The sequence below is a fragment of the Castanea sativa genome, chromosome 3 (genome assembly GCF_040712315.1).
Source record: "Castanea sativa cultivar Marrone di Chiusa Pesio chromosome 3, ASM4071231v1".
Taxonomy (NCBI): domain Eukaryota; kingdom Viridiplantae; phylum Streptophyta; class Magnoliopsida; order Fagales; family Fagaceae; genus Castanea; species Castanea sativa.
This window is the reverse complement of record NC_134015.1, coordinates 54,875,695-54,901,962: the sequence shown is the minus strand read 5'-3', so window position 1 is coordinate 54,901,962 and position 26,268 is coordinate 54,875,695. Positions and strand designations below refer to the sequence as shown.

At 35.0% G+C, this 26,268-nt stretch overlaps 3 protein-coding genes across 3 annotated transcripts; 2 read left to right on the top strand and 1 right to left on the bottom strand.

The window, feature by feature from the left end:
* Window positions 1-722: 722 nt before the first annotated feature.
* Window positions 723-2,001, top strand: LOC142627485 (NAC domain-containing protein 1). The gene is made up of 3 exons (XM_075801361.1): window positions 723-1,017; window positions 1,160-1,440; window positions 1,557-2,001. Exons 1-3 carry the CDS (start codon window positions 852-854, stop codon window positions 1,965-1,967), a joined length of 858 nt encoding a protein of 285 aa, XP_075657476.1. The 5' UTR covers window positions 723-851; the 3' UTR covers window positions 1,968-2,001.
* Window positions 2,002-4,530: 2,529 nt separating this feature from the next.
* LOC142627484 (cytochrome P450 704B1) lies at window positions 4,531-7,953 on the top strand. The gene is made up of 6 exons (XM_075801360.1): window positions 4,531-4,948; window positions 5,562-5,777; window positions 5,967-6,263; window positions 6,372-6,758; window positions 7,229-7,429; window positions 7,524-7,953. Exons 1-6 carry the CDS (start codon window positions 4,676-4,678, stop codon window positions 7,701-7,703), a joined length of 1,554 nt encoding a protein of 517 aa, XP_075657475.1. The 5' UTR covers window positions 4,531-4,675; the 3' UTR covers window positions 7,704-7,953.
* A 58-nt stretch (window positions 7,954-8,011) lies between these two features.
* LOC142627486 (2-hydroxy-palmitic acid dioxygenase mpo1-like) lies at window positions 8,012-13,321 on the bottom strand. The gene is made up of 4 exons (XM_075801362.1): window positions 12,698-13,321; window positions 8,572-8,634; window positions 8,423-8,494; window positions 8,012-8,341 (listed from the first exon to the last, which is right to left on the bottom strand). The coding sequence occupies exons 1-4, from the start codon at window positions 13,049-13,051 to the stop codon at window positions 8,225-8,227; spliced, it is 606 nt and encodes a 201-aa protein (XP_075657477.1). The 5' UTR covers window positions 13,052-13,321; the 3' UTR covers window positions 8,012-8,224.
* Between the last annotated feature and the right edge of the window lie 12,947 nt (window positions 13,322-26,268).

The window sequence follows — 26,268 nt, the reverse complement described above, 5'->3', positions numbered from 1 at the left end:
TGGCATTTTGTAGTGATTATATTGATGTTAATATATTTAATTAATCATTTTACAACATACCCACGGCAAAAACATTAGAACTAGCCATGCCCCATACCCTTCTCATAATTTTTTAAGTGGCAAATAATTGAATTTCCCACCAACTTTCATATACTTTGTTAATTCTGATCCTTTAAAAAATAAATAAATAAATAAAGACAAGAAAACTTAAACAAACCCACAAGTTTCAATGCATTTTTATTTCTTGTTTCACATTGTAAATAACGGGTTAGATTAATAGTACATAGATAAGTTAATATACACAAAAAACTAGAAAAAAATATATATAATTCCAAAAGCTTTTCACACCATGACACCATCTTATTAAAGCTACCTTTTTCATCTTTAAAGTTTTATGATACCTTTGATATTTCACACATCATGACATGAATCATGATGTGTGAAAGATCAAAGATAAGACTCAAGTAGAATGCAAGCTAACAAAGCATCACAATAAGATTCCATTGAATAAACCCCAATCCGGATAGGGATGCCATAAAACACTAAGGACAAAAACTAAGATTATAATAAAGCACTTTGCGTACTCGTGCGAGTATTGCTGCAATTTTTTTTAAAAAAAATACGAGGTATGAGAGTCAAAGAAACAACCAATCAAAGCCTTGGACTAGCATAAAACGACAAAAAAAACTCAACCATAAAAGGGCTAGCCCTCTCTGGTTAAACATTTCAAACACTCCTACATTTCTTTCAATACCCTTTTTCTCTTGCTTCCTTCTTATCCTTGTAGTCCAAGAAATCCCAAAAAAAAAAAAAACACTGTTCCAAAGTTTTGGAACACTTTGAATAGATTAATGGAGGGCAGAGCTAGATCTGACCTTCCTCCTGGTTTTAGGTTCCACCCAACTGATGAGGAATTGATCATATATTACCTTCGAAACCAAGCAACCTCAAAACCATGCCCTGTATCAATAATCCCTGAGGTTGATATTTACAAATTTGATCCATGGCAATTGCCCGGTTAGTATTTTAAAACATGTCACAACTTTGTGTGACAAAAAAAACCTTTAGCTTTCACATATATGATTGATTAATTGCTTATTTATGTATTAGTGTTTTAAAGGTTTGAAATTGATTTTGTGTACTCTTTTGTGTTGTGTAGAAAAAGCAGAATTTGGAGAGAATGAATGGTACTTCTTCACTCCTCGTGATAGGAAATACCCAAATGGGGTGAGGCCAAATAGAGCAACTGTGTCTGGATATTGGAAAGCCACAGGCACAGATAAGGCTATCTATAGTGGTGCTAAGTATGTTGGGGTGAAGAAAGCTCTTGTGTTCTACAAGGGTAGACCACCAAAGGGTATAAAGACTGATTGGATTATGCATGAATATCGCTTAACCGATTCGCGAAAACAACCCAAGAAGCTTTTGGGATCCATGAGAGTAAGCCTCTTTGTTGCTAATGTTACATTTTCAAGAATTTTGGTCATGTTTCTTTTGGCTAATTGATGATCATTTTGCTTGTGTTTGTGTTTGTGTTGTTTTTTTTTTCATTTCAGTTGGATGATTGGGTCCTTTGTAGGATCTATAAGAAGAGGCATATGGCCAAAGTTTTGGACCCAAAAGTGGAAGAATCACTGCCTGCTCCAATTGATGTAACATTGCCAAATGATGCTATTGATCAAAATGTGTCAAAATTCCCAAGACCCTGCTCACTGACTCATCTATTGGATTTGGAATACTTGGGCCCAATTTCCCAACTTTTATGTGACAATTCACACAATTCAAACTTTGATTTCCAAAACTTCATTGGCAATACTGGGACTGACAATGCTGAGAGACCCCAGCAAGGAGAAATACAGTACCAACAATATTTGGATTCAGGGAAGTTCCAATTGAATCAGGCTAGCATCTTTAGCCAACCCATGTTTCTGAATCCAGTGTATGATATGCGTGGCTTTGAACGCTAAAAGAAATAAAAATTGGCCTGGTTTCATATAACAATTGGCATCAACTATTTAAGATTGTTTATTGAGAGAATTTTGTTTTACATGAAATTTTAAATGGATTTAAGTGATTCTCAAGATCAAATGGCTCATAATAATATCAAACTCTGTTTATAAATAGTATGAACCCCTCAAATTGCGGTCTTCATTGCACATTGTTTATTAGATTTTGTCAATTCAAAATAATGTCATTTCATAACATTGATTGAATATGGTTCTAACTTCTAAACCAATTATAAAATTATTTCAAAATTACAACTAAGCTATTCCATTTATAACTGTGTTATGGAAAGATGTACGCACTAATTTGGAAATAGAAAGGGACTAATTAAGAAATCATTTTATTTATTTATACCGATTGAGTATTTGTCATTGTAATTTACCAAACATCTCCTGTATACTATCGTCATGTAATGCAAGCATTTCGTGGAAACAATGCTATAGAACCAACCACAACTCACAAAGCCAACAGTTTCCTTGTGCATATAGACAACCATCCATTTTATTGTTATTTAAGACATGGATTGCCACCGAATACTTTGACAAATTTATGGGATATTTTCAAACAACTTCCTCAATTATTTTGGTCCTTGAGCTATAAAGTTGTTACTTATCCATAAAGATAACCGCAGCCATGACAAGGATGGTCAAAAAAACCGTGTGGAAGTCATGAGGTGTACCACACCTAGAGATGCAGCCCACAATTTAATTTATGTTATCGTGCATCCGGTACATGTAATCACGCGAGTACACTACTCGCGCGTAGGGTTACCTACCCCTATGTAACTGCACCATGTAATCACGCGAGTACACTACTCGCGCGTAGGGTTACCTACCCCTATGTAACTGCACCGATTCCTATGTGAGAGCGTGTTTACATATATTAGATATACGTCATATACTCTATAAATGAACTAAATCTACATTGTATTAGTGATATGTCAGAGTCACGTTACTATATGTTTTCTATTCCTCCTATATGAAGTATGAAGAGTTCAACTTACCTATAATGCTTTATGTATTGAAAGTGACACAGGCACTAGTTCGAATTAAAATGGTCATTTTGATTCAGTAGTCAGTACCCATCAAATGCACTGAAGAATTAAACGGATGCCTTACCCATTAAGAAAACCTTTAAAAGATGATTTGTTATACACATATTACATATATGAAAGTGTGTATGGGTTGAATTTCATGCTTTTCAGTGCAAGCTGTGCAAAAGTTAGATGGAATTCCACAAATACATTGTGGCGTGTGAGAAAAAAAAAATTGAAAAAGAAAGGAGACTTTTTTTTTTTGAATAGTAAGACTTTTTTTTTAAAAATTTTTTTTAAAGAAGGATTTTGAGTGCTATGACTACAAAAAAAAAAAAAAAAAAGGTTGAAATGTCTATAGGAGAGATCTTGGTGCCTTGCTGGTTCAACTGGTTTTTTATAGTAAGATTGTATTATTTCATAAATATAATATTTTTGCATTTTTGCAATTTATTGTGAACTAAAGTTTTGGACATATATTTTGAGTGTTGTTATATTTATTTTATTCTAATATATTGATCAAATTTACCTTGTGTTTTTGTTTTCCCTCCACGAAGTTGGTGTGTATTTGCATGATTTATTGCTTTGACTATTGCTTGGAATTATTTTAATTTGACTCACATATAGACAAAAGTTTAGCCAGGCTGTTAGCTAGAAAAATATTATGGAGTGAATAAAAAATTGACTTTTAATGTGTCTACTTGAATATGGTATTAAAGTGGTGAAAATTCTTAGATCCCACATAGAAAATGAAAAAGACAATATATAAGTTTATATACTAATGGGTTGGATATTAAGTTGGGCTTAGGCTTGTGTTTGTTACATATTCATTTTTGTTTTTGAATAGTGTGTCAGTGCATCGTTCATTCTTCACATACCTAATCTGTGAGTTATTTAATAATTTTTCAGATTCCGTATTATATATACATATATATATATATACACACATATATATATATATATATATATATATATATATATTGTTCTCGATTGCTTGAGTACATGGAAAGCTAGTTGGATGATGAGCCTAGTACTTCGGTGCACGCGTGCATGGGGTTGGAATGCCGTTGGGATTGATGAAGACATTTCGGACCCTAATAGATTATCATAATAATAAATCAATGCACTTGCATCAGCAAGAATGAATTCTATATGAATTAGTTTTAGTCTCTGCTCAATTTAATGAAACACTCTTTCTCTAATCTTTATTTTCATTTGTTTCAAAAACCATAGCTATCTTATTGACTAAGTGATGGGTCTCATGGACCCCTTTTGTTACCTGAATTCATGTGAAATTACTGTGTTGTTCACTTGCTCCAACTGCATACTTCAATATTTACAATTGGGGAAAGTTAGGTCAAGAGCACAAAGAGGGTGAAACGTTTTTTTATCTTCAATCACCCTAAAGTGTAAAAAGATTGTTGACAAAGTATAGCTATCTCATTGCTAATTATAAGTCACACTGCTTACCCACATTTTAACCACTCCCTATACCATAGTCATTATAAAGAACAACCCCATCTAAGCTCTCTTTGTCAAACATAGATAGATGCTCTTTATTAGCCTTCAATTTTCATTTGAAATTGGAGAAGAAAAAGAATCTGTCATTAATTTGTTGCTTCCACAGGTAGATAAAGCATGGAATTGTGGATGATAGCTTGCATGGTTTTGGCATGGATTTTTATCCATAGATTGACCCAAAGGTACAAGAAAGGCCCCAAAACATGGCCACTCGTGGGGGCAGCAATAGAACAGCTCATTAACTTTGACAGAATGCACGATTGGCTTGTCGAGTACCTGTCTGAATCAAAAACAGTCGTGGTCCCAATGCCATTCACAACATATACTTACATTGCAGATCCTGCTAATGTAGAACATGTCCTTAAGACCAACTTTGCCAATTATCCAAAGGTAAATGATAATGATATTCATTCAAAATGTCGTTGTTATTGATGTAGTTATTTGCTTTTACAATTGTGGAATGGTAGGAGATATATATTACGCACTGCTTTAACTAACTAGTTTGTTGAAGATCCATAGCTAACCTCAATTTTGTGACTATTTGAGTCTGTTCGGCTCTATGTTTAACTGAGCCATAAAAAGCTGTTTTTGTGCTACAAGGCACTTGAAGCTGAAAACTTGGAAATTTTAGGAAAAAACTCTATGATTTATTGTTCATGCTTTATAAATCCAGAACTTTGAAGCAATATTCATTGTAATTTGCCAAATAGTCAAAGCACTACTAAGTTGAAGTTAAAGCACCATATCACAAAAACTCTACCGTTTAAGCACTACTTCCCACAGCGCATGCCAAATGGGTACTAGAGCTTGGTTGTTATTGTTGCAATGCTTATCAATTAACTGCATGTGCAGTTAACTTCAAGACACAAATAGGTCTATCAGGTAATATGCATCAACATCATGGAACACTGTCTCTGGTTAAATGCAAAGCTTAAACTACATGCTTTCTGTTTATTTTCTTTAATTTTTTATGCCTTTGATATGTGTGTAATTTTGACTGAAGGGTGAAGTGTATCATTCGTACATGGAAGTGCTGCTTGGAGATGGGATTTTCAATGCAGATGGTGAGCTTTGGAGGAAACAAAGGAAGACTGCAAGCTTTGAGTTTGCTTCCAAGAACTTAAGAGATTTCAGCACTACAGTGTTCAGAGAATATAGTCTGAAGCTGTCTGCCATTCTAAGTGAGGCTTCTTTCCACAACCAAGAAGTAGACATGCAGGTCACTTCAAAACCTGTTTGAATTCCTAAATGCTGGATAATCATAGAAGTTAGAGGGTAGTCAAGGCACCATGGAAAGAAATTCTGCTTACTGCAAAAACATAATGGAATGACTTAAAATTCTTATTTTCAAAAGCTCTTCTCTTTACTACTTCCATGTCTTAATAAGTATAAAAAATTTCTTTTCTAGGATTTGTTGATGAGGATGACTTTGGACTCTATATGTAAGGTGGGATTTGGCGTGGAAATTGGGACTTTGGCTCCTAATCTACCAGATAATCACTTTGCTCAGTCTTTTGACAATGCAAACATCATTGTGACACTTAGGTTCATTGATCCGCTGTGGAAAATAAAGAAATTTCTAAATGTGGGCAGAGAAGCTTTGCTTGATAAGTGCATTAAAATCATTGATGACTTCACCTACTCAGTTATTCGGAGAAGGAAAGCAGAAATAGTAGAAGCTCGAGAGAGTGGCAGAAAAAACATGGTAACATGATAGAAACTCTTTATGTTTTTTCTAAAGCTTGTTTCTCTAGCATTACTGAAAGGTACAAATTCACTATTAAGAAATTTTGTTTCACCATAAAAATTTCAGATAAAGCATGATATATTGTCAAGATTTATTGAATTAAGTGAAGACATGGAAAGCAATTCGACAGACAAGAATCTCAGAGATGTTGTCCTGAATTTTGTGATTGCTGGCCGTGACACAACAGCAACTACTCTCTCATGGGCTACATACATGATAATGACCCATGCTGATGTAGCTGAGAAGCTTTACTTGGAGCTCAAAACTCTAGAAAAAGAACAAGCAAAAGAAGAGAATGTATCATTGGTTCAGTGTGACACTGAGGACTCTGAATCATTCAATCAAAGAGTAACACAATTTGCAGGACTCTTGAATTATGATTCTCTGGGGAGGTTATATTATTTGCATGCAGTGATCACAGAGACACTTCGTTTGTACCCAGCAGTCCCTCAGGTTTGGCCTCTTTTTTTCCATTCAATTGGTGCATGCTATGAAACCCTATGGGGAAAGTAAATCAGTTTAAATTCCCCATCTTTTATCGATAAAACAAGAATAGTTGACATAACAGATGACTTGAATGGGACATTGCTTCTCCTGTTCAGTAACTCTTCTGCATGTTAAAATGATTGGAGTGTGCTGAAGAGTGAGAAGCAAATCCAAAGGAAAATCAGTTTGATGTCCACCTATAGCTACTCCAAATGGTCTAATTCATAGCTCTTCCCTGAGGGCAGAATGGACAAAGCTGCATTATGGTACCAAAGCATGTAGGCTATGGAGTATGGAATACCTAGAATTTCATGTTCTAAACTGGACTACAACTTTCTTCCATGGATGAAGCAGATTGACAAGCTTTTCAGATAAATTATACTTCTCTAAGCTCCTTTCAAGAGCATACTCAATGAATGAACATTTTCTGTTTATAGGACCCCAAGGGCATTTTGAAAGATGATGTCTTGCCGGATGGAACCAAAGTAAAAGCAGGAGGCATGGTAACTTACGTTCCCTACTCAATGGGTAGAATGGAATACAACTGGGGCCCTGATGCAGCTTCATTCAAACCTGAGAGGTGGCTCAAAGATGGATTCTTCCAAAATGCATCTCCATTCAAGTTCACTGCATTTCAGGTAAGTACGTGAAGCTTTATTTACTAAGGTTTTGTGTTTGGGAATTTTCCGGACATTGAGGTGTTTCATGGTTCTTGTTTTCTGTGTCCTTCAGGCTGGGCCAAGGATATGCCTTGGGAAGGACTCTGCATATCTCCAAATGAAGATGGCACTGGCCATTTTGTGTAGGTTCTACAAATTCAGTTTGGTGCCAGGTCATCCAGTGAAGTACAGGATGATGACAATACTATCAATGGTGCATGGCTTGAAGCTTACCATAGCAAGACGTTCTTAAGATGCCCTAGTAGCTGTTCTTCTGTCATGCAATTAGCATCGGATTGTAACGCAAGGGCTGGACAGTTTATTAACCGTCTGAAAGCTAAAACAGAAAAAATTGTTAACTATCTTGTGCAAAGAAGAGAAATATGGAACAGTGCACTATATTTTGGGGGCAAAGGGTAAGCTTGTAGTATTAAACTAAGGAGTAATCTGGCGCATGTGATTTAAAACCAAAATAATAAAGGACCATGATTTTGGAGGGGCTACTTTGCTTGCTTTCTTAATACTATGGGTGTTAAGGAGGAAGATTGATAAATGTTGGGATGTTCAGAAAATAGCTATAAATTTGAATTCTTTCTTCAGCTTTAATCTGAAGTTGTTCCATAAAGATAAAATCATGAAGTAATCTGATCTAATGCTAATAAATCACAATGTGGATATTATATACATGGAAGTATAACAGTATTTATAGTTCGCTTATTTATATTCACTGGAACTATAGTGAAACCTGATCTTGATGAAGACAGACAGCACAAACTAAGAAATTAATTTCTGCTTCTGGTCTTGCCATTCATTGATTTCAGCTTCTATCTTTGCTCGCACTATTGCGTGAAAACCTGAGTATGGCTCATAACCGAAGAAGGTCTGAAGAGCCTGAAGCAATTTAAAATACCAGTTATAAAGCATAGTCTGAAATGGTAAAGGAATCCTGCTAATTAAAATAAAATTATGTACCTCCAGCAGCACAAAGAAGGGAGCCATTATAAAGGCTTGAACAATGTTATCCAAAAGAGCTGGTGCTCGTCCCTGCAGAACATGATTGAGTTTAAGGTATAATGAGTCTAACAGGTCGTTAACCATGTCGCAAACAAAAAATTAGTTACCTCAAAGATCCCATGGCCAATAAACTGTACAGTCCAACATAATATCTGAGCCACCAGTACAACCTGGAAATAGTTTGGTAGTGGTTGAAATTAAATGAGATAAAATGAAAATCCCTAACATAATTTATACTATCAAGAAGAAAAAAGCGCATTAGTAAAAACTTGGAAGTACAGGAAATTGGTGCTAAAGCGAGCAACAGCTTTGTTTCAGAGAAACAAATGTATTATAAGCAAAAAACTTCTCCTCCTGCATACATTGGACTGATATATGCCCCTATGCCATCCACAAAATCTCCAATGAAAAGTAGCACAGGCAACCAACTTGTAGCCCAATTGTAGTTGCAAGCATTATTCTTATTTGAAGACATTAGAACTATAGCACTACTAAACCTATAAGACTTAATTGTCCAAACATAAACGAGCTTCATTCAGCATCAATGCACTCTTTTCCTGAAATCACCCTCATAGAAGCATAGCTGGGTGGGTTTCACACATCATTCACTTTCACACTCCTAAATAAACCAGAGACCAAGGGCACCTTTAACGTTAATTCAAGTACAAACTTCTAATGCTTTAACCTTGTAATGCTTGCATTCCTAATATTGTCTAGCCCATAGTGTATTAGTTTTCTTCCCAAACTGCATCAAGATGTAAAATGTGACAGGCTTTTATTTGTCAATACACTTATGAGTTCCTTTAATGTTGTGAACAAGCGTACTGGAGCCATATTGTAATAGTGCAGTGTGTCACTGTCAACGGATGGAAATGGAAGGGGATGATTCCAAGGAGGTGTCTTTGGAGCTATAAACTCTATATTATGAGTATATATCAATAAACAGATAAAGACAGAGGAGTCAATAAATCTTTTTTTTTTTGCTGGAAAGGAGTCAATAAATCTAAATATGAAGTACCCCCCACAATTTTTACTTATTCATCTAGCATTTTTTTTTTTCATATAACAATTAAAAAGACCAATTACAGAAAGATTTCTGTTTAAAAAAAAAAAAAAAACTACTGGGCCCCTTGTTACAAGCAAAGATTATGCTCCTTCCTCAGATAGCTACATCTTAAGCTCATTAAATCACTTGTGCCAGATAATAAACAGATAAAGACAAAGGAGTCAACAAATCTAAATATGAGTACCCCATATTTCTTACTTATTCATCTTCCAATGTTTTCATATAACAATTAAAACCTATTACAGAAAACTCAAAACTTTCAGTGATTTTTTTTTTGAATGGGGTCCCTTGTAAAAATCAGAGATTATGTTCCTTCCTCATATAGGTACATTACAACTGAGCTGGCAATAGCTTAAAAAATGTAAAACAACCTCAAGCAGGACCCGTTACTATTCACAAAGTGGGACCCTGATTCTGCATGCCTGAGAATAAGTATATGAGAAAGTTGATTTTTTTTTTTAAGTTAAAAAATTTCTTTGCTAGTTATGAATGGGCTTATTTTGACAAATTATGTATAGTGCATGACAAGCCATCCTCACTTGATAAAAATTCTTCTCCTTAACTATTCTTGTAAAATAAGAGGAAACAAAATGGAAGACAATATATCCCCCAAAGAAACAACTAAGAAAAGACAGAATAAGGAATTATATCATAATATGCAACAAGAATGCAAAGCAGAACTGCTCTTCCGTTGGGTGCTACCTTTAAAGATAAGACGGTTTGGAATCTCATTTTGGAGAAGATGGAGCGAAGGCTAGCTGGATGGAAGAGATTGTATTTATCTAAGGGGGGTAAGGTTACCCTTATTAAGAGTACTCTCTTTAGCTTGCCTACTTATTTTCTTTCTCTCCTTCCTATCCCAGTTAAGGTGGCCAAGCGGATGGAGGGATTACAAAGAAATTTTCTTTGGAATGGTATTGGTGACGAACGTAAACTTCATTTAGTAAATTGGTCGAAGGTCTGTAGGCCAGTGAAGAATGGAGGGCTAGGCATTCGGTGCTTGAGAAGGTTTAATTCTGCCCTTTTAGCCAAATGGTTGTGGCGTTATGGTGTGGAGAATGATGCCCTTTGGAGAAGGGTCATTGGGCGAAGTATGGGAATGACTGGGGTGGTTGGTGTACAAAATCTGTGTTTGGGGCTTATGGTGTTTGTATGTGGATGTCCATTAGAAGTGGTTGGCTGAATTTTTCCAAGTTCCTTCGGTATGATGTGGGTGATGGTACTCGTGTGAAGTTTTGGGTTGATGTGTGGTGTGGAGATAGTCCTCTTAAGGAGGCGTTTCCAGATTTATACAATATTAGTAGGACAAGGGATGCTTCGGTCTCTAAAGTTATGTGCTATGCAAATGGGAGAATTTTTTGGAACCTACAATTTCGCCGTTTTGTGAATGATCAAGAGTCACAATCATTGGATTCATGTATGGTTTTGATTTATTCTACAAAGGTGCGGGGTGTAGGTTCTGACAAGTTTTGTTGGAAGCTAGCCAGCAGGCGTGGTTTCGTGGAGAGTGGGTATTATCACTCCCTTCACCCCCCCTGCTGCCACTCCCTTCCCTTGGAAAATGATATGGCAATCAAAGGTTCCCCCCGGGTTGCTTTTTTCTCTTGGACTGCTGCTCTAGGCAAGATTCTTACTATTGATAATCTACGGAAAAGGCACTTTGTTGTTCTTGAGTGGTGTTATATGTGCAAAAGGTGTGGAGAATCTGTAGATCATCTCCTTCTTCACTGTCCTATAGCTTATGAGATGTGGAGTATGGTCTTTTGCTTGTTTAATATTTGTTGGGTGATGCTGCAAAGGGTAGTGGATCTGTTGGATTGTTGGGCTTGCAATTTTAGGCGTCATCACAATATAGTGATTTGGAGGATGGTGCCGCACTGTTTGATGTGGTGTATTTGGCGGGAACGGAATTCTAGAAGCTTTGAGGGTCGCGAACAGTCCATTCTTGAGTTTAAGTCTTTTTTCTTTTTGACGTTTCTTGAATGGTGTTAGTTTTACCATCCTTTTCTTGTCTTTCCCTTCCTGTTTTGCTTGATCATTGTAATTTGATTTCTTGATGTTTTTGCCTCTTTAGTACATTTCCTATGTACGGGGCTGTGTTCTTCTCTAATATATTTTTTTCGTTACTTATCAAAAAAAAAAAGAAAAGCATTACATAATCTTGATTATGAGTCTAATGTGAATATGACAGTAGAACAGAATATCATTCATCTCAGCATAGAATAAGGCTGCCAAGAAAACAATGAAGCAACAAACAAAATAAGAGGCTAAATCGCTTTTTCTTTCATCAAAATATAGTTAGTACATTCCTAGCACAACATGGAACCAAAAACCATTCACCCGATAACACATATTCCTTCAGAAAATGAAAATGATCCTTAAACTCTATTAATTCCCAACGAAATTCAGTAATAAACAAGACTGAATACTAATTCAGCACAGTAAGGGGAAACAAAAGAGAGGTTTTTTACTGTCATAGTGGCCAAATGACGACAGAAACACCGGCTCAATTGCAAAATATTTAAACAAGCAAGTTAGTGCCTAAGAAGCATGGACATGGACATGGACACAACACTACATGGGACATGGTGACACTACAATTCTTGAAAAATTAGGCCTATATGACATTAATCAATATATCGTTATGTACATATTATGTTTATTCTAAATTTTCAAAATAAATAACAACCAACAGAATCTTTAAAAACATAACTAAAATCGAAGGAATTTTTATAAGAAAAAGTTATATTTTTTCTTCTTGACCCAGTAAGGACACACATGTAGAGTGTCTCTGGCGTGTCTTTGTTCTACAAGGTCACTCAGGAATTTTGGAGTGTCTTGTTCTTCTTATGTTAGCGCTATAAGATATAAATATGTTCTTCATTCAGAATCCTGAAAATTACTAAAAATTATCCCAAAACAAAAAGGATTCCCTTATGCAAAACACCATAGATTATCCAAATTCCAAACCACATGTAAGCTATCTACTGTGGCAACCACAAATGATTCCCAACGACTCCAAGCATTAACAAACTCTTAACTCTCCCATAACAAAACAATTAATAATCATATAAACAAAATACCCTTTCAATTTCAAATACAAAAGGGAAGCCATAGTAAATTTATGAACAAAAACTATTAAACTAATAATAAACTAAGAATTGTACCTTCCAAGCTAGTGAAAACCCGAGTCTACTTGCAATAAAACTGCTAGCAACCCAACAAATAGCACAGAGTAGAGCAGCCAAGGACCCAGCTTTCACATCCAAACAGACGTAAAACACAGCATAGATCAAAGCTAACAAGAACCCAAAATTCAGAACCAGAACAAAATGATTCCCAAACAGAAAAAACTCCAAGTGGGGGAGGTTGAACAGAGAGGGAGTGAAATAAAGCATAAGAAGAGCTGTGAAAAAGATTGGCCAAACAAACACCATATGGATGGCTATGTTTATCTGGTTGCTATGATAAGCACCATAGAAAGCAAAGTGCTTTTCAAGGTCAAGCAATCCCTTTCCCATTGGGGTATGAGGAAGCTTTCTTTTCAGGGAAAGTAAGTGATTTTCTTGCGAGTTTTCCCGAGAAAAAAATTGGGTTTTGTTTGGATTTGTGTCAGGGAAAGAGGGTTTTGAGAATTGGATGAAAAGGTTTTGCGAATTGTTAGAAAAGAGAACGACAAATTACAGAGGTTTCATAGACAGAACAGAAGCCATGGAAAAGGCTTCATTTTGCTTTTAGTGAAAAATCAACGTTGAGTTAACCCAAAAAAAGAAAAAGAAAAAACAACGTTGTGACTTGTAAATTGTAACAGACCAACTTATTTAGCTATGATAAGGTCACCCGAGGTGGATCTTAATAGGTCACCGAGAGAATGTGATTGGCTAGTGAGTAAAATTTTTTCAGCCAATGGGAAGATTTCAAATTTAACTAAAGAGAAACCATTTGCTACAACTTGATAAGAGGGGATGATGCCAAATTGTCAAATTGCTATTTTTAGTGACCAATACAACAAAAATGAGGTCGCAAGTCATGAGCAGTGTTTGTTATAAATACATTGTTTTACACATTTGTACACTTAAAAATCGTAACTTCAAATCATGATTTTAGTGTATTTTGTGTGTATTTATAACAATATATAGCCATGAGTGATTGTTTATATCTTGAGATGGATATTTTTTTTTCTTTTATTACTTAAAATTATGGCAAAAAATGACCAAAAATGTTTTATTTATAGACTTTCTCTATATTTGTGGGATCATGTCCTATTCCTAATCAAATAAAATGTGGGCATATTTTAAATTTAAATTCTTTGAATTAAACGATACCTTAGTTTAACTTTTAGCTTTTCGAGTTTCAAATAAAACTTTGAACTCTTAAGATTGCATCAATGTAAATTTTAAACTTTTCAAATTTGATTTAGAATTTGTTTTGTTGAGTTTGATTAGGGATTAAAAAATGTACGCTCAATTAAGGAAACTATACAATTTAGTTTATAATTAATAGTCTTAAAATTTGAAATTCTTAAAATTATAAGATTTAATTTGAAATCACTTACTTGTAAAAAAATTGAAATCACCTACTTTAAAATGTAATTTATCTGAACTTTTTTTCTTTTTGACTTTTGACATTTCCTTTAAGCAAGCTAAGTGGGAAAGGATGACAAATAATAAAGAAAAATGTGTGTGTGGTCTTGGTAATTTAAACTATATTTGAAATTTTCAATAATGTTACCAATTATTTCCTTGTATTGAGTTGACTCAACATATTTAAGTTGATGAAAAAGTATATGGTTGAGAGTTGAGAGTTGAGACACGATGTATTCAATAGTGATTGTCAAAGCAAAAAATAATAAATATTCATCGACCATTTTAATTTAATTAAGTTTCCAAAAGGGGACCCTCAATTGCATTAGAAGCTCTCATTAGAAATCAGAAAAGGACCAATATCCAACACCTCAATGACTTGAAAAACCTATACACAACTGACAACCGTCGGAAATTATATAATTGGTAGCTGGTGAACTTACGAGTTTTTGGTAGTAGATGGAGAGCTTAATAGCTCATTCAATGGTATTTTGGCTTGCATGCAAGCCATGAGTGTTATGTTAGGTGAAATGCAATGAAGAGCTTGAGCCTGATCCTGATCCTAAGCGTACATTAACAAACTATTAAAGGAGAAAGCTTTACAAAATACAAACATGGGATGGGAGAATGGTGGATCACCAATGAGAGGAATTGCTAATGTTATCACATATTATTTCCGTTAGCAACCAAGGCCCGCTCGAGGATGCGTCTCAACTCTCAAATTGTGTGCACTCTAGTTAGGAATGTGCATTCAACACCCTAACTTGACAAATCTAACCCAATTCAATCCAACCCGATTTTTTGAGTTGATATTTTTGTGGATTAGATAAGTTGGATTGGATTCTAATTTCTTTTAAAGCTTGGGTTGTGATGATTTTGCCATTTTAGGTTGGCAAAATTTTCAAATTTAAGATATCCGAGCCAATCCAACACACATTATTAATAGATTAAACCATATTCCTGTGTAAAACCTTTTGCAACAAGACGAGCCTTATAGCGCTCAATGGACCCATCTGAACGAGTCTTAATCTTGTAGATCCACTTGCAACCAACCACAGACTGTCTAGGAGGGAGAGTAACTAAGTCTCAAGTATGGTTTTTGGTTAATGCATCAAGTTCCTCTTTCATTGCAATCTGCTATAAAGGGTTAGTGGAGGCCTTACGATAGGTTTGAGGCTCGTGGAGTGTAGCAAGTGCAGTGTAACAATGATAATCAAGTAAATGTGTAGGAATAGATCTTACCCGGGTTGAGTGACGAGGTGGAATGTCTTGTGGAGGTGGAAGGTTTTGTGGAGGATCTTCAGGCGGAGCAGGAGCGGGGGACCCAGGCTCAAGTTGGGGTAGCTCGTCATCAATCTGCTAATCTTCGACCTATCCAGAATAGACATTAAAAGGATCTGGTGTTTGAATAGAGAAGTCCAAAGGAGGATCAAGAGGATTTGGAGAAGGAACATGAGACTCCTCTGGAAAGACTGCAAGTATAGATGAGGTAGTGAGGGAAGAACGAAAATGAGAGAGTTCAACAAACAAGCGGTGTTCCCAGAAGACAGCATTACGAGAAACACGAAGGCGATGAGAGACAGAATCATAACATCGATACCCCTTTTGTGTTTCGCCATAACTAAGGAAACAGCAAAGTCTAGATTGAGGCCCAAGTTTGTTGTGCTCATGAGGCTGAAGAAGAACGAAACAAGAAGATCTAAAAGAGCGAAGGTGATGATAGTCAGGGGGTGACCCAAAGAGGCGCTCATACGGAGTTTGATTATGGATGACAGTGCTTAGAATGCGGTTGATGGTGTGAACAGCATGAAGAGCAGCTTCACCCCAGAATGGAGGAGGAACCTTGGCAGAAAGAAGAAGAGTACGAACAGTTCAAGAATATGACGAAGATTTCGTTCAGCTCGACCATTTTGCTGAAAGGTACCTAGACAAGTTAGATGATGTACAGTGCCATAGGAGTGTAACAGAGCTTGAAAAACATATTAAGTGTATTCAAGAGCATTATCAGAACGAAAAATTTTGATTCTTTTGGAGAATTGGGTTTCAACCATTTTTGCAAAGTTACTGTATATTGGCAAAATTTTAGAACGAGATTTCATAGGGAATATCCAACTGTAACGAGAATAATTATTGATAAAAACAACAAAATATCGAGATCCACCAATACTAGCAACATGAGAAGGTCCCCAAATATCAGAATGAATTAACTCAAAAATACTATTAGAAATAGAATCACTATTATTAAAAGGTAAAGCTGACTGTTTTCCTAACTGGCATGAAGTACAATTAAAATTGTCTTTGGACACAGAACCTAACAGACCCTTAGAAGCTAACTGTTGTACCCGAGAAGAGGGTGCATGACTAAGACGAGAGTGCCAAAGTGAGAGAGAGGGTAAGGAAAACATTGCAGCGGCAGCAACAGCAACAGACACCGGAGCAATAGGTGGAAGATGAAGATTGTTCACTGGAAACATATGCCCAACTCTAGGGCCGGTCCCAAGCTCTTGCCCCGTCCTCAGATCCTGCACAATACACCCAGAATAGTAAAAAATAAGGCGATAACTTAGTTCAACTAATTGTCCCACAGAACACAAATTATAGGATAGGTCAGGAACATGATAGACCCTAGGAACAGAGAGGTTGGAGGTTGAAACAAAACCAAGACTATTCCCATGCATGGTGGAACCATCAGCTATGTGAATATTTAGGGGGTGTGGAGCAGGGTCAAGTTTGGAGAATAAGGACGAGTGAGGTGTCATGTGATTGCAACAGGCAGAATCAAAAAGCCAAGTTTGAGACTTATCAGGTAAAACTGAGAGAGCAGTGGAAAGAGGTGCATTACCATACGAACAGCTTGAGCTATTATCTCCTGTAGTTCAGTGGGCGAGAGGTTGATAGTGGATCCAGAAGACTAGGACTCAGCTGAAATGGGAGGCATTGGCGGAGAAGACTCAGTGTTAGCAACTGCAGCAGTAGATTTGTTGCGACGGTAACAAGTCTCAATAGTGTGGCCAGGGCACTTGCAATAGTTGTAGAACTTTTTATTGGTCTGTCTGCGACGATTGTTGGAGCCAGAAGGATCACCTGAGTGCTGAGGTTGCTTTATGGATGGAGCAGAAGGAGTAAAGGCCAGAACATTAAACTTATCCTGGGCTCGAAGAGTTGTAAGGCGAGCTTCTTCTCTTACTAACTCGTTCACAACAGTATCAAGAGAGGGAGGAGGACAACGATTAAGAAGCTGACCTCGAATGGGCTCATAGTCCTTGTGGAGTGACATCTGGAACTCATAGAGACGAAATTCATCTCTAATAGCAGCATATTGTTGAGCATCTTTTGAGCATGCCCAAGTTGGATCAGAAAGGTCAATTTGGTCCCAAATGAAGCGAAGCTGATCATAGTAGTCATTGATGGATTGCCCCGGTTCTTGCCTGAGTTGATGCAATTCAACCACTAACTGATATTTCATGGATCCGTGAGTGGTAGAGTATCTTTTGGCCAACATATCCCATGCTGATTTCGCATCATCAAAGCTGCCCAACAAATTGGAGATGGAGGGAATGGAAGTGTTTCGAATCCATGTGAGGATCATGTGATTGTGCCTATCTCATTCAATCATACGACTGAGAAATGCAGCATCTTCTTCACTTGCCCCCTTCACAGGAATAGTGATTGCACCAGTGCAATAATGCCAGAGCATGCGACCCTTAAGAAAATTGCGCATAGCTTGAGACCAAGATAAGTAATTCCTAGTCCCTTCTAATACAGTATTGATGGGGTGAGGAAGAAAAACATCTTTTTTATCCATTTAGAGACACAATATGCAAAAACAAACTGCAAAAATGAAATCTACGTGAAAAACTGAGTAAGGAGAACCTGGACTGCAAAAAGTCAACTCTGGAAAAAGTCAATGGTCAACAGCGACGTGGTAGGTGACGTCAACAGCACGTTGGAGGATGACGTCAGCGATGACGTGGCAGTGATGATGTCACCTAGGGTTGACGTCAGCAGAGCAGATCTGGCGTGTGGCGGCTCGTGGAGGTGCGTGGCGGAAGGATTTCGGCGCGTGGGCGTGATCTTCAGTGCAGAGGCTTTGGGCGGCGCGTGGGGGTTCCGATTACTATGAGGTTTTCACGAACGGGTAGATCGGAGCAAGATGATCTTCGTGGTACCTTCGGAAAATTTTTCGGAGCAATATTCACGGCGGTGCTGGAAAAGGCAGTGGTCTTTGCAGTGTTCGAACTCCTCGACGTTGTTGGCTAAGGTGTCCGAACTCCGAGGACGATGTCCGGAAGACTCGAAGGTTCAACGGCGAAAGGTCGTGCGCAAGTTGTTGTGACGCGGAAGCAATATTAAGAATGGAGTTACACCAATAAAGACAAGACTCGTTAAGAAAAGGTCGCAGCGTGGTTTCGATACCATGTTAGAAATACTGAATTCAATAGTATTGTATTTCTCACTGAATTAATATACATGAATGCCTTTTTATATAGGAGGCATATAAGTGCTGTACAAGTAGACATGAGTGTAGTACAAGTAGTACAATGTGTGTAGTACAAGTAGTACAATGTGTGTTATACAAGTAAGTAACCTAGTTGGGCTAAGTCCACAATACTATACATTAATAGAAAAAATCAGATTTGGTTGGATTTGCTAACTATCTTTTGCAAAGAAGAGAAATATGGAACAATAAAGCTTTTTTTTTTTGGGGGGGGGGGGGGGGGTAGAGGGGAAATGGTAAGCTTGCAATACCCACTAAACGGAGTAATTTGGCCCATGTGATTCAAAACCCAAATAATAAAGGACCATGATCTTAGAGAGGCTACTTTGCTTGCTTTTTTTTTAATACTTAAGGGTGTTAAGGAGGAAGATTGCTAAATGTTGGGATGTTCAGCAAATAGCTATAAATTTGAATTCATTCTTCAACTTATATCTGAAGTTATTCCAAAAGATAAAATAATGAAGTAATCTGATCTAATGCTAATAAATCACAATGTGGATATTATATACATGGAAGTATGAAGGTATTTATAGTTTGCTAATTTCTATTCACTGGAACGGGAACAATAGTGAAAACTTATCTTGATGAAGACAAACAGCACAAACTAAGAAATTAATTTCTGCTTCTGGTCTTGCCATTCATTGACTTTTAGCTTCTATCTTTGCTTGCACTACGGCATGAAAACCTGGGTATGGCTCATATAATCGAAGAAGGTCTGAAGCAATTAAAAAAGCCATATTGGCAGAATTGAGAAAAAAAAAAAATTATCAAAAAGTAAAAATCTTTACAAATCTTGTATGGATCCATTTTTTTTAAAGGTTAACTCATCATGGGACCGAATTGGATGACATGATTTTTTATGCTACAGGATGCCATTGCACTTTGTGGGATGACTGATCCAGATACTAAACCAATCATATATTATTGGTTTGGGGAAAAAAATTTGCGGGAAACAATGTACAGTATATGAGTTTATGGAATTCATGTTATTATGAATTATGAATAAGGATAAAACAATGTACTGCTATCACCTAGGATGCACGGATACTTCATTTGGGATGCCGTACCAGTGTTGTATCTGTGTCATACTAGTGTCGTAATGGTGTCCTATTTGTCATATCATGTTATAATTTTTTTTTTAAATTGCTCGTATCGCCGTATCATACCCGTACTCGTGTTCGTGTTTGTACATCCTAGGCTATCACTATATAATGAAGAAAAAAAAAAACCCCAAGGTGAGGGCAAAGTTGCTTCATTTCCTGGAGAAATTATAAGGACCTCATGGTGGACAAGTGACGTGGTCTACCATTTCACTAAAAAACTCTCACTAGTTTAAAATTGCTGAGACAAAAAAAATTTAAATACAGAAACTGATTACTGACTCAACAATTTTAAATAAATGAGAATTTTTTAGTGAAATGATGGATAAATGATGTGGTCCACCAGATGACTGTATAATTTCTCCATTTCCTGAGTTTTTTTATTTATTATTTTCTTCCCGATATATTAAAACACATTTTAGTTTCCCATTATTTAAGTTGGGGTCAAGTGATATTACAACTTGAGCATCTGAAAGGGCTATGCAAGGTTTAGATGACGTGTTTATTGAATCATCTCAATTACTACATCAGTAATTGTCTTGATTAGTACTAATCTGGTGCTGTGTATGACGGGGTTGGGATGATGTAATGTAAGTTATGTAACACTGTTTCAATGTTGACTAGGGATTAGGGAGTTTATGTCAGGGCAGATGCCTTCGCTGTAGTGGAATAGTTGAAGTCTCACTGTTTCTGTTTCTTTTGGTTTGTTTCATGTCAATAAAATTTTTTGAATTATCCAAAGTGATAAAAAGAAGGGTCGATGCCATTTTTTTGTGTGGATACAACAATCTTTGAGTCTTGAGGGTTAAGAAGAAACACCCATACCAGACACTTTACACTATAATTTCTCAATTTGAAGGTTGCATTTGTCATTGTCTTCCCACTTTAGCAACTCTGTATCTCATCACCGTATTTTATTGATTTGCCGAGTTTACATTTTCTTCCCACTTTAGCACCTCTGTATCTCATCACAGTATTTTATTGAGAGTTTACATTGTCTTCCCACTTTAGCACCTTTGCATCTTATCATAGTAGTATTTTATTGATTTGCCAAGTTTACATTTTTTTTTTCTTTTCTTTTAACCAATAATAGCCTCCAAACTTCTTTGAGTATCTGAATATTTTCTCTAGTGTATGCAGTCTCTCGTTCCACACGCACCGGATTATTACAAGGAGGAATCCCATGTAGGTAGCTCTAAGATACTGGTAAGAGGTTTCGAATCTAAGATTTCATGGATATTATGAGGACTTAGGAATCATTAAACTAGTCCTTGTGGGTGTTAAATAAAAGTAGGTTTTTTTTTTTACTTGACTGCTAAAGAAAACATATAGTAAGTAAAGATAAAAAAGGGAAAAGAAAAAAAAAATTATCCAACCTCTAGAAATTTCCAGGTAATGGACAATATCTTTTTTCAAAAAAAGAAAAGACTTCCAGGTTTAATATATGATTTTGTAAAAATGATGCTACAATATATTAACTTCCAAGCACTTACTCAATTAGACGAGGAATATACCTCTATTAATATATTTATTTTTTACTTGACTACTAAAGTAAACATAAAGCAACAAAGTAAAGCTCTTGGGAAAGAAAAATAATCCTTATCCAACCTTTAGAAATTTCCAAGCAATAACATACTTTCTTCCAAGAACGAAAACACTTCGTGCAAACTTGTTCACAAGAACGTCACAATTAAAAAAAAAAAAAAAACGAATACATAAACTATTACATCCCAAAGCAAGAAGGATCTGATGTGAATCCTTCGCAAGGTTTCTTACCTTGGTGAAGAACAGAATGGGAAAGTGGTGCCACCTCACACCCATCTCATTTTATAAAAGAAAAAAAATCTTATTAATAAAGTTTATTTTAAAATCAAATAAAATCTAGGCTTATATATTTTTACTGGTTTAACTATTGAACAATTTTAATTTTGAAGTTTAAAGTGATTGCTTTTAAGCTTTCTGATGGGATGATTAAACTTTCAAAAGTAATTACTTCAAATTTAAAGTTTAACTCTTGAATAATTTTAATTTTAAAGTTTAAAATGATCACTTTTAAGTTTTTTTTTTATGAGATGATTAAACTTTCAAAAGCAATTACATCAAATTAAAAGTTTAACTCTTGAAGAATTTTAATTTTGAGATTTAAAGTGATCAATTTTAGTCTCTCATATGATGTGGTTAAATGATGCGGTAAAACTGTAAAAATATGAAAAGTGACTACTTCAATTACCATATGTTTTTTTTGGAATTAAAAAAAATTATTATTAGGAAATAAAATCCATAACTTTATGGATTTTTGGAATTTAAGAAAATTACTATAAATTTGTTAGGAGTAGGAAATAAAAGTGATCAAAAATTTTTTTTTTGGGTTAAACTAAAAGTAATAATTTTAAACTTTAAGAATTAAAATGAATTAGCTAAAATCAATGAATTAGCTTGTCCATGACATCCAAAATTTAAATCTTGCCACAGTATTGTAAGGTGTAACTATCAATTTTTTTATATAAAAAAAATCAATATATATTTTGACTAAATTTAAAAAAAAAATATTAAGATGTAATTGGAAATAAAAACGCACTAACTACGACAATCTCCTTTATAATTCGTTTTCCTTTTCCTTTCTCTCTCCTGAAATCTCATCGTAATGCTAATCCTATCTCATTTCTCACTTTAAGTCTGTTTCTCCTCCATTTCTTTGCAAGCCAATTCCATTTCCTCTTCTGTTTCGTGGTTTTTGGGTGGGGGAAAAAGTGACGGAATTTATTATACAATTGCTTCCAATTCCTTCCATGGCCACTCAAAAAGCATCCTTTCAATTTCTTAATATGTTTGATGGTAGCAATTATCATTGTGTTCCCCACTAGCTCCTTTGTATTTCATCCCAGTATTTTATTGAGGATTTTACTAATGTGTGCCCTTAGGGCACACAATAATTAATTATTTTTGAAAATATTTTTTCGAGAATTGAAAAAATATTGAAAGTTTTTTCAATTCCCAAAAAAATATTTTCAAAAATGGATGGTTTAATGTATTTCCTAAAGGCACACATTAACCAGACCATTTTATTGATAAGTGGAGTTTCCATTTCTTTTCTTTTGGGCGTAGGGAGTGGGGGGGGGGGGGGAAGCAAATAAAAAGCAGTTCTTTTTGACTTTACGGCTAAAGTAAACATAGAGTAAGTAAAGAGTAATTCTTATACCAACATTGACCACAACTCGCCCATGTGGCGAGTTGTAGTTGGTAAAGGGGTGTGGTGGGTCTATGGAAAGACACCCTTCCACCAACCAAACCTCGCCACATGGGCAAGTTGTGGCCAATGTTGTGGCACTTTATGTGACACAAGAATTTTCCGTAAGTAAAGCTAGAAAGGTAAAAGGAAAAAAAAGTTTTATTTAAACTTTAAAAATTTCTAAGTAATGACACTTTTTTTTTTCAAGAAAGAAAGAAATGACTACAAGGTTTAATATATTTAATTTTCTAAAAAATGAAAACCATAAACTATTTATCTTCTAATAAATCACTCAATTATAGCATTTACATCAGTCAGTGTATAATAGAAAAAAATGTAAAATTTACACCATTTTGCCTTAAAATGATACACATCAGTCTCTGTATAATTGTATAAATTTACAAGTTTTTATAGTAATAGTGTAAATTTATAGTGATACTATTTATTTTGTATTTAGTTGTTTATTTTTTCTTTATGTATTTTGAGGATGAAAAAAGAAAGTGGATAATGGTTGTTGTGTATGAAGAAAGAAAACAATTTAAAAAATCAAGAAAAATTGATATTTTAATAAAATATAAAGTAAAATAGATAATCTTATGTAGGATGCTTTGAAAAGTAAGTATGAAAAATATATATAAAAAAAGTTCTTATATTAAAATAGACATAAACTTTTGCACAAATTGATGCGTATGCTCGAAACTAAAAATATACCTTTTGACATGCGGCATCATGCCTTGTTGACAAGAGAGTCACCATTTATTATTAGTATCTTCGAAGCAACATCATAAACCATTATATTCCCAAAACGTAGACCATAAACCATTAGCTTCCAATCAATTGCTCAATTAGGCTAGGAAAATTGCTTGTAACATGCCACATGGCCAGCATCAAACCTTTTTCACATGAAAGTCACCAATAAAACAAGGCTATCAACGTTATTCTATTATTATGAGAGCCATATATGAGAGTTAAGATTTTCAAGGAACTTTTCTTGAACTTATAAAGAAACTACTTAGTTGCATCCCATACGAGAAAAGATTAACTACGCCTGAGTTATTGTGCATGTGAGTGCGGATTAATGTTGCATCTTGACTCCTACCAATAAATAAATAGGATGGTTGCACATTGAGTTTATGTTCACTCGTGTATATTTTTTTTATCTAAAAAAGGCAATTGTCTCACACTGCTTAAGAGAATATGTTATGTGTAGTATAACTATACAACTTGTCTTTTCCTCCCACTATTGTCTTACACTCAAAAGTCATGGTAACTTTTGAGTAGAATTCATAGTGTGCCTTTGTGTTAAAACATTATTCCCTCTCCCTTTTATATGTATGTTTGTTTCTCAATAATTAAAAACAAAAACAAATAAAAAAAACTACAAAAAATGAACAAAATATTCAATCAAAATCACATTAAAAAATAAAAAAAAGACCCCTAGTCATTTAGATTCATAATTTTCTTTTCTCAGCAGCTTAATTCACAGTTGCAGCAAGTATCATTTCTTATTCTCTCTCATCATTTTAAATTCTCCATCGCTTTCTTACTCTCATTTCAACATCTTCAATTCTCACCTTGTCTCTCATTAGTCACTTTTTGCTTTTTTATTTTGTTAGTAAAAAGAAAATGTAAAATTTCATGTATTTTCAATTTTTATTTATTTATTTATTATTTTTATGTGGATTTATTCAAGTTATCTTTTTATTAAATTTTTTATAATTAAATTTTTTTTAATGACTACTCTAAAAAAAAATTCTTAGAGCTGCCAAAATAAAGATAGATTATTCATATACTCAGTCTTGCAAATTCCTCAATAATAATACTGATGTAGAATAAATAAATCAATAAATAATACACACACACATATATATAGTTCATATTTTTTCAAAATTACTAGTTTTAGTATGTTACATTTTTTGGTTTAATTGGTACTTACCGGAAATATCAACATTGAACATGGGAGAAAGTTCGAAAATGAAAAGCTACATAACTTTATGAGTCCAAAATAAGGGATAAAAAATAAATGACTAAACTTTAAGTATTGATATGGTTTTCTCAAAAAAAGAAAAAAAGAAAAAAAGGTATGCAAATGGTTTTCTTTGTTTTGTTTTTGGGAATCATGTAATTGATAATACCTTCTCAAAAAAGAGAAAAGAAAAGTAAATGGTAATTTAATGGGAAGGAAGACTACTTTATTGACTTGACTGCAAAAGGAAACATGAGTAAGGTGGGTGAAATAAATAAAAGTTATAATACACATTAGCATAAAAAAAAAACATATTAGTATTACTCTACAAGTTTAATTGCTTGTAGGATATGGAGAATAAGGTTCAGGGTTTAAGTTTTTAGGAGGAAACTTTACACATATATATACTTAAGATATATATACTTAAAATAAGTCAGAGTAGAATTTCATAAAAAAAATTTAAATTAATAAAAGCAAAAAATATATTGATATTTTTTTAAAAAAGTGCACCAACTACAACAACCTTCTTTCTTTGCTTTTTCCTTTCCCTTTTTCATATCCTTTTTTAAACAGCGCACTAACTCTTATTATCCTGATGCTAGCTAATCTCAACTTTATCTTTATTCTTCTTCTACCCTTTCTTTGCAGCTGAGCGGTAACCCAATTCATTTTCAATCTAACTCGCTTTCACCTTAGAACATAGCTCCCTCAACTGCGTTTCAGTTTACTCACTGAAAACTATTTCTTGTTTCTTGATTCTTTTTTTTTTCTTGCTTATCTTAATTTGGTGGTTTTTTTTAGGGGAAGTGACTGAAAATTTTGGTCATTGTTCCGATTGCTTCCATTTCCTTCTATGACCACTCAAACAGCTTCCTCTTCCTCTTCCTCCTTTTCTTCTTCTTGGAAATACGAGGTGTTCTCAGTTTTTGCGGTGTTGACACCCGCAAAAATTTTACTGACCATCTTTATATTGCTTTGAAACAAAAGGGTATTATTACCTTCAAAGATGATGAGAAACTTGAGCGAGGAAAGTATATTTCTTCAGAGCTCTTGAAAGCAATAGAAGAGTCCAAATATGCATTCATTGTTCTCTCAAAAAACTATGCTTCTTCTAGGTGGTGTTTGATTGAACTAGCAAAAATTGTTGAATGCATAAAGGAGACGAAGTTAAAAGTTTTGCCGGTCTTTTATTACGTGGATCCCTTTGACGAACGGAACCAGACGGTAACTTTTGCTGAAACCTTTGCTAAACATGAAAGAGATCCAAAGGTTAGCGTGAAGGATGTGCAAGTTTGGAAATGTGCATTAAGAGAAGTGGGCAATATCTCTGGATGGCATTTACATGATAGGTAAAATTTATGT

Bases quoted from the DNA above. Each gene is read 5' to 3' on its own strand.
- LOC142627486 (XM_075801362.1), bottom strand. From the start codon at position 13,051: ATGGGAAAGGGATTGCTTGACCTTGAAAAGCACTTTGCTTTCTATGGT. The intron at 8,495-8,571 runs GTAACTAATTTT...CATGTTCTGCAG, and splicing joins TTGGCCATGGGATCTTTGAG to GGACGAGCACCAGCTCTTTT. The intron at 8,342-8,422 runs GTACATAATTTT...AAATTGCTTCAG, and splicing joins CCTTCTTTGTGCTGCTGGAG to GCTCTTCAGACCTTCTTCGG.
- LOC142627485 (XM_075801361.1), top strand. From the start codon at position 852: ATGGAGGGCAGAGCTAGATCTGACCTTCCTCCTGGTTTTAGGTTCCAC. The intron at 1,018-1,159 runs GTTAGTATTTTA...TGTGTTGTGTAG, and splicing joins TGATCCATGGCAATTGCCCG to AAAAAGCAGAATTTGGAGAG. The intron at 1,441-1,556 runs GTAAGCCTCTTT...TTTTCATTTCAG, and splicing joins AGCTTTTGGGATCCATGAGA to TTGGATGATTGGGTCCTTTG.
- LOC142627484 (XM_075801360.1), top strand. From the start codon at position 4,676: ATGGAATTGTGGATGATAGCTTGCATGGTTTTGGCATGGATTTTTATC. The intron at 4,949-5,561 runs GTAAATGATAAT...TTTTGACTGAAG, and splicing joins ACTTTGCCAATTATCCAAAG to GGTGAAGTGTATCATTCGTA. The intron at 5,778-5,966 runs GTCACTTCAAAA...TTTCTTTTCTAG, and splicing joins ACCAAGAAGTAGACATGCAG to GATTTGTTGATGAGGATGAC.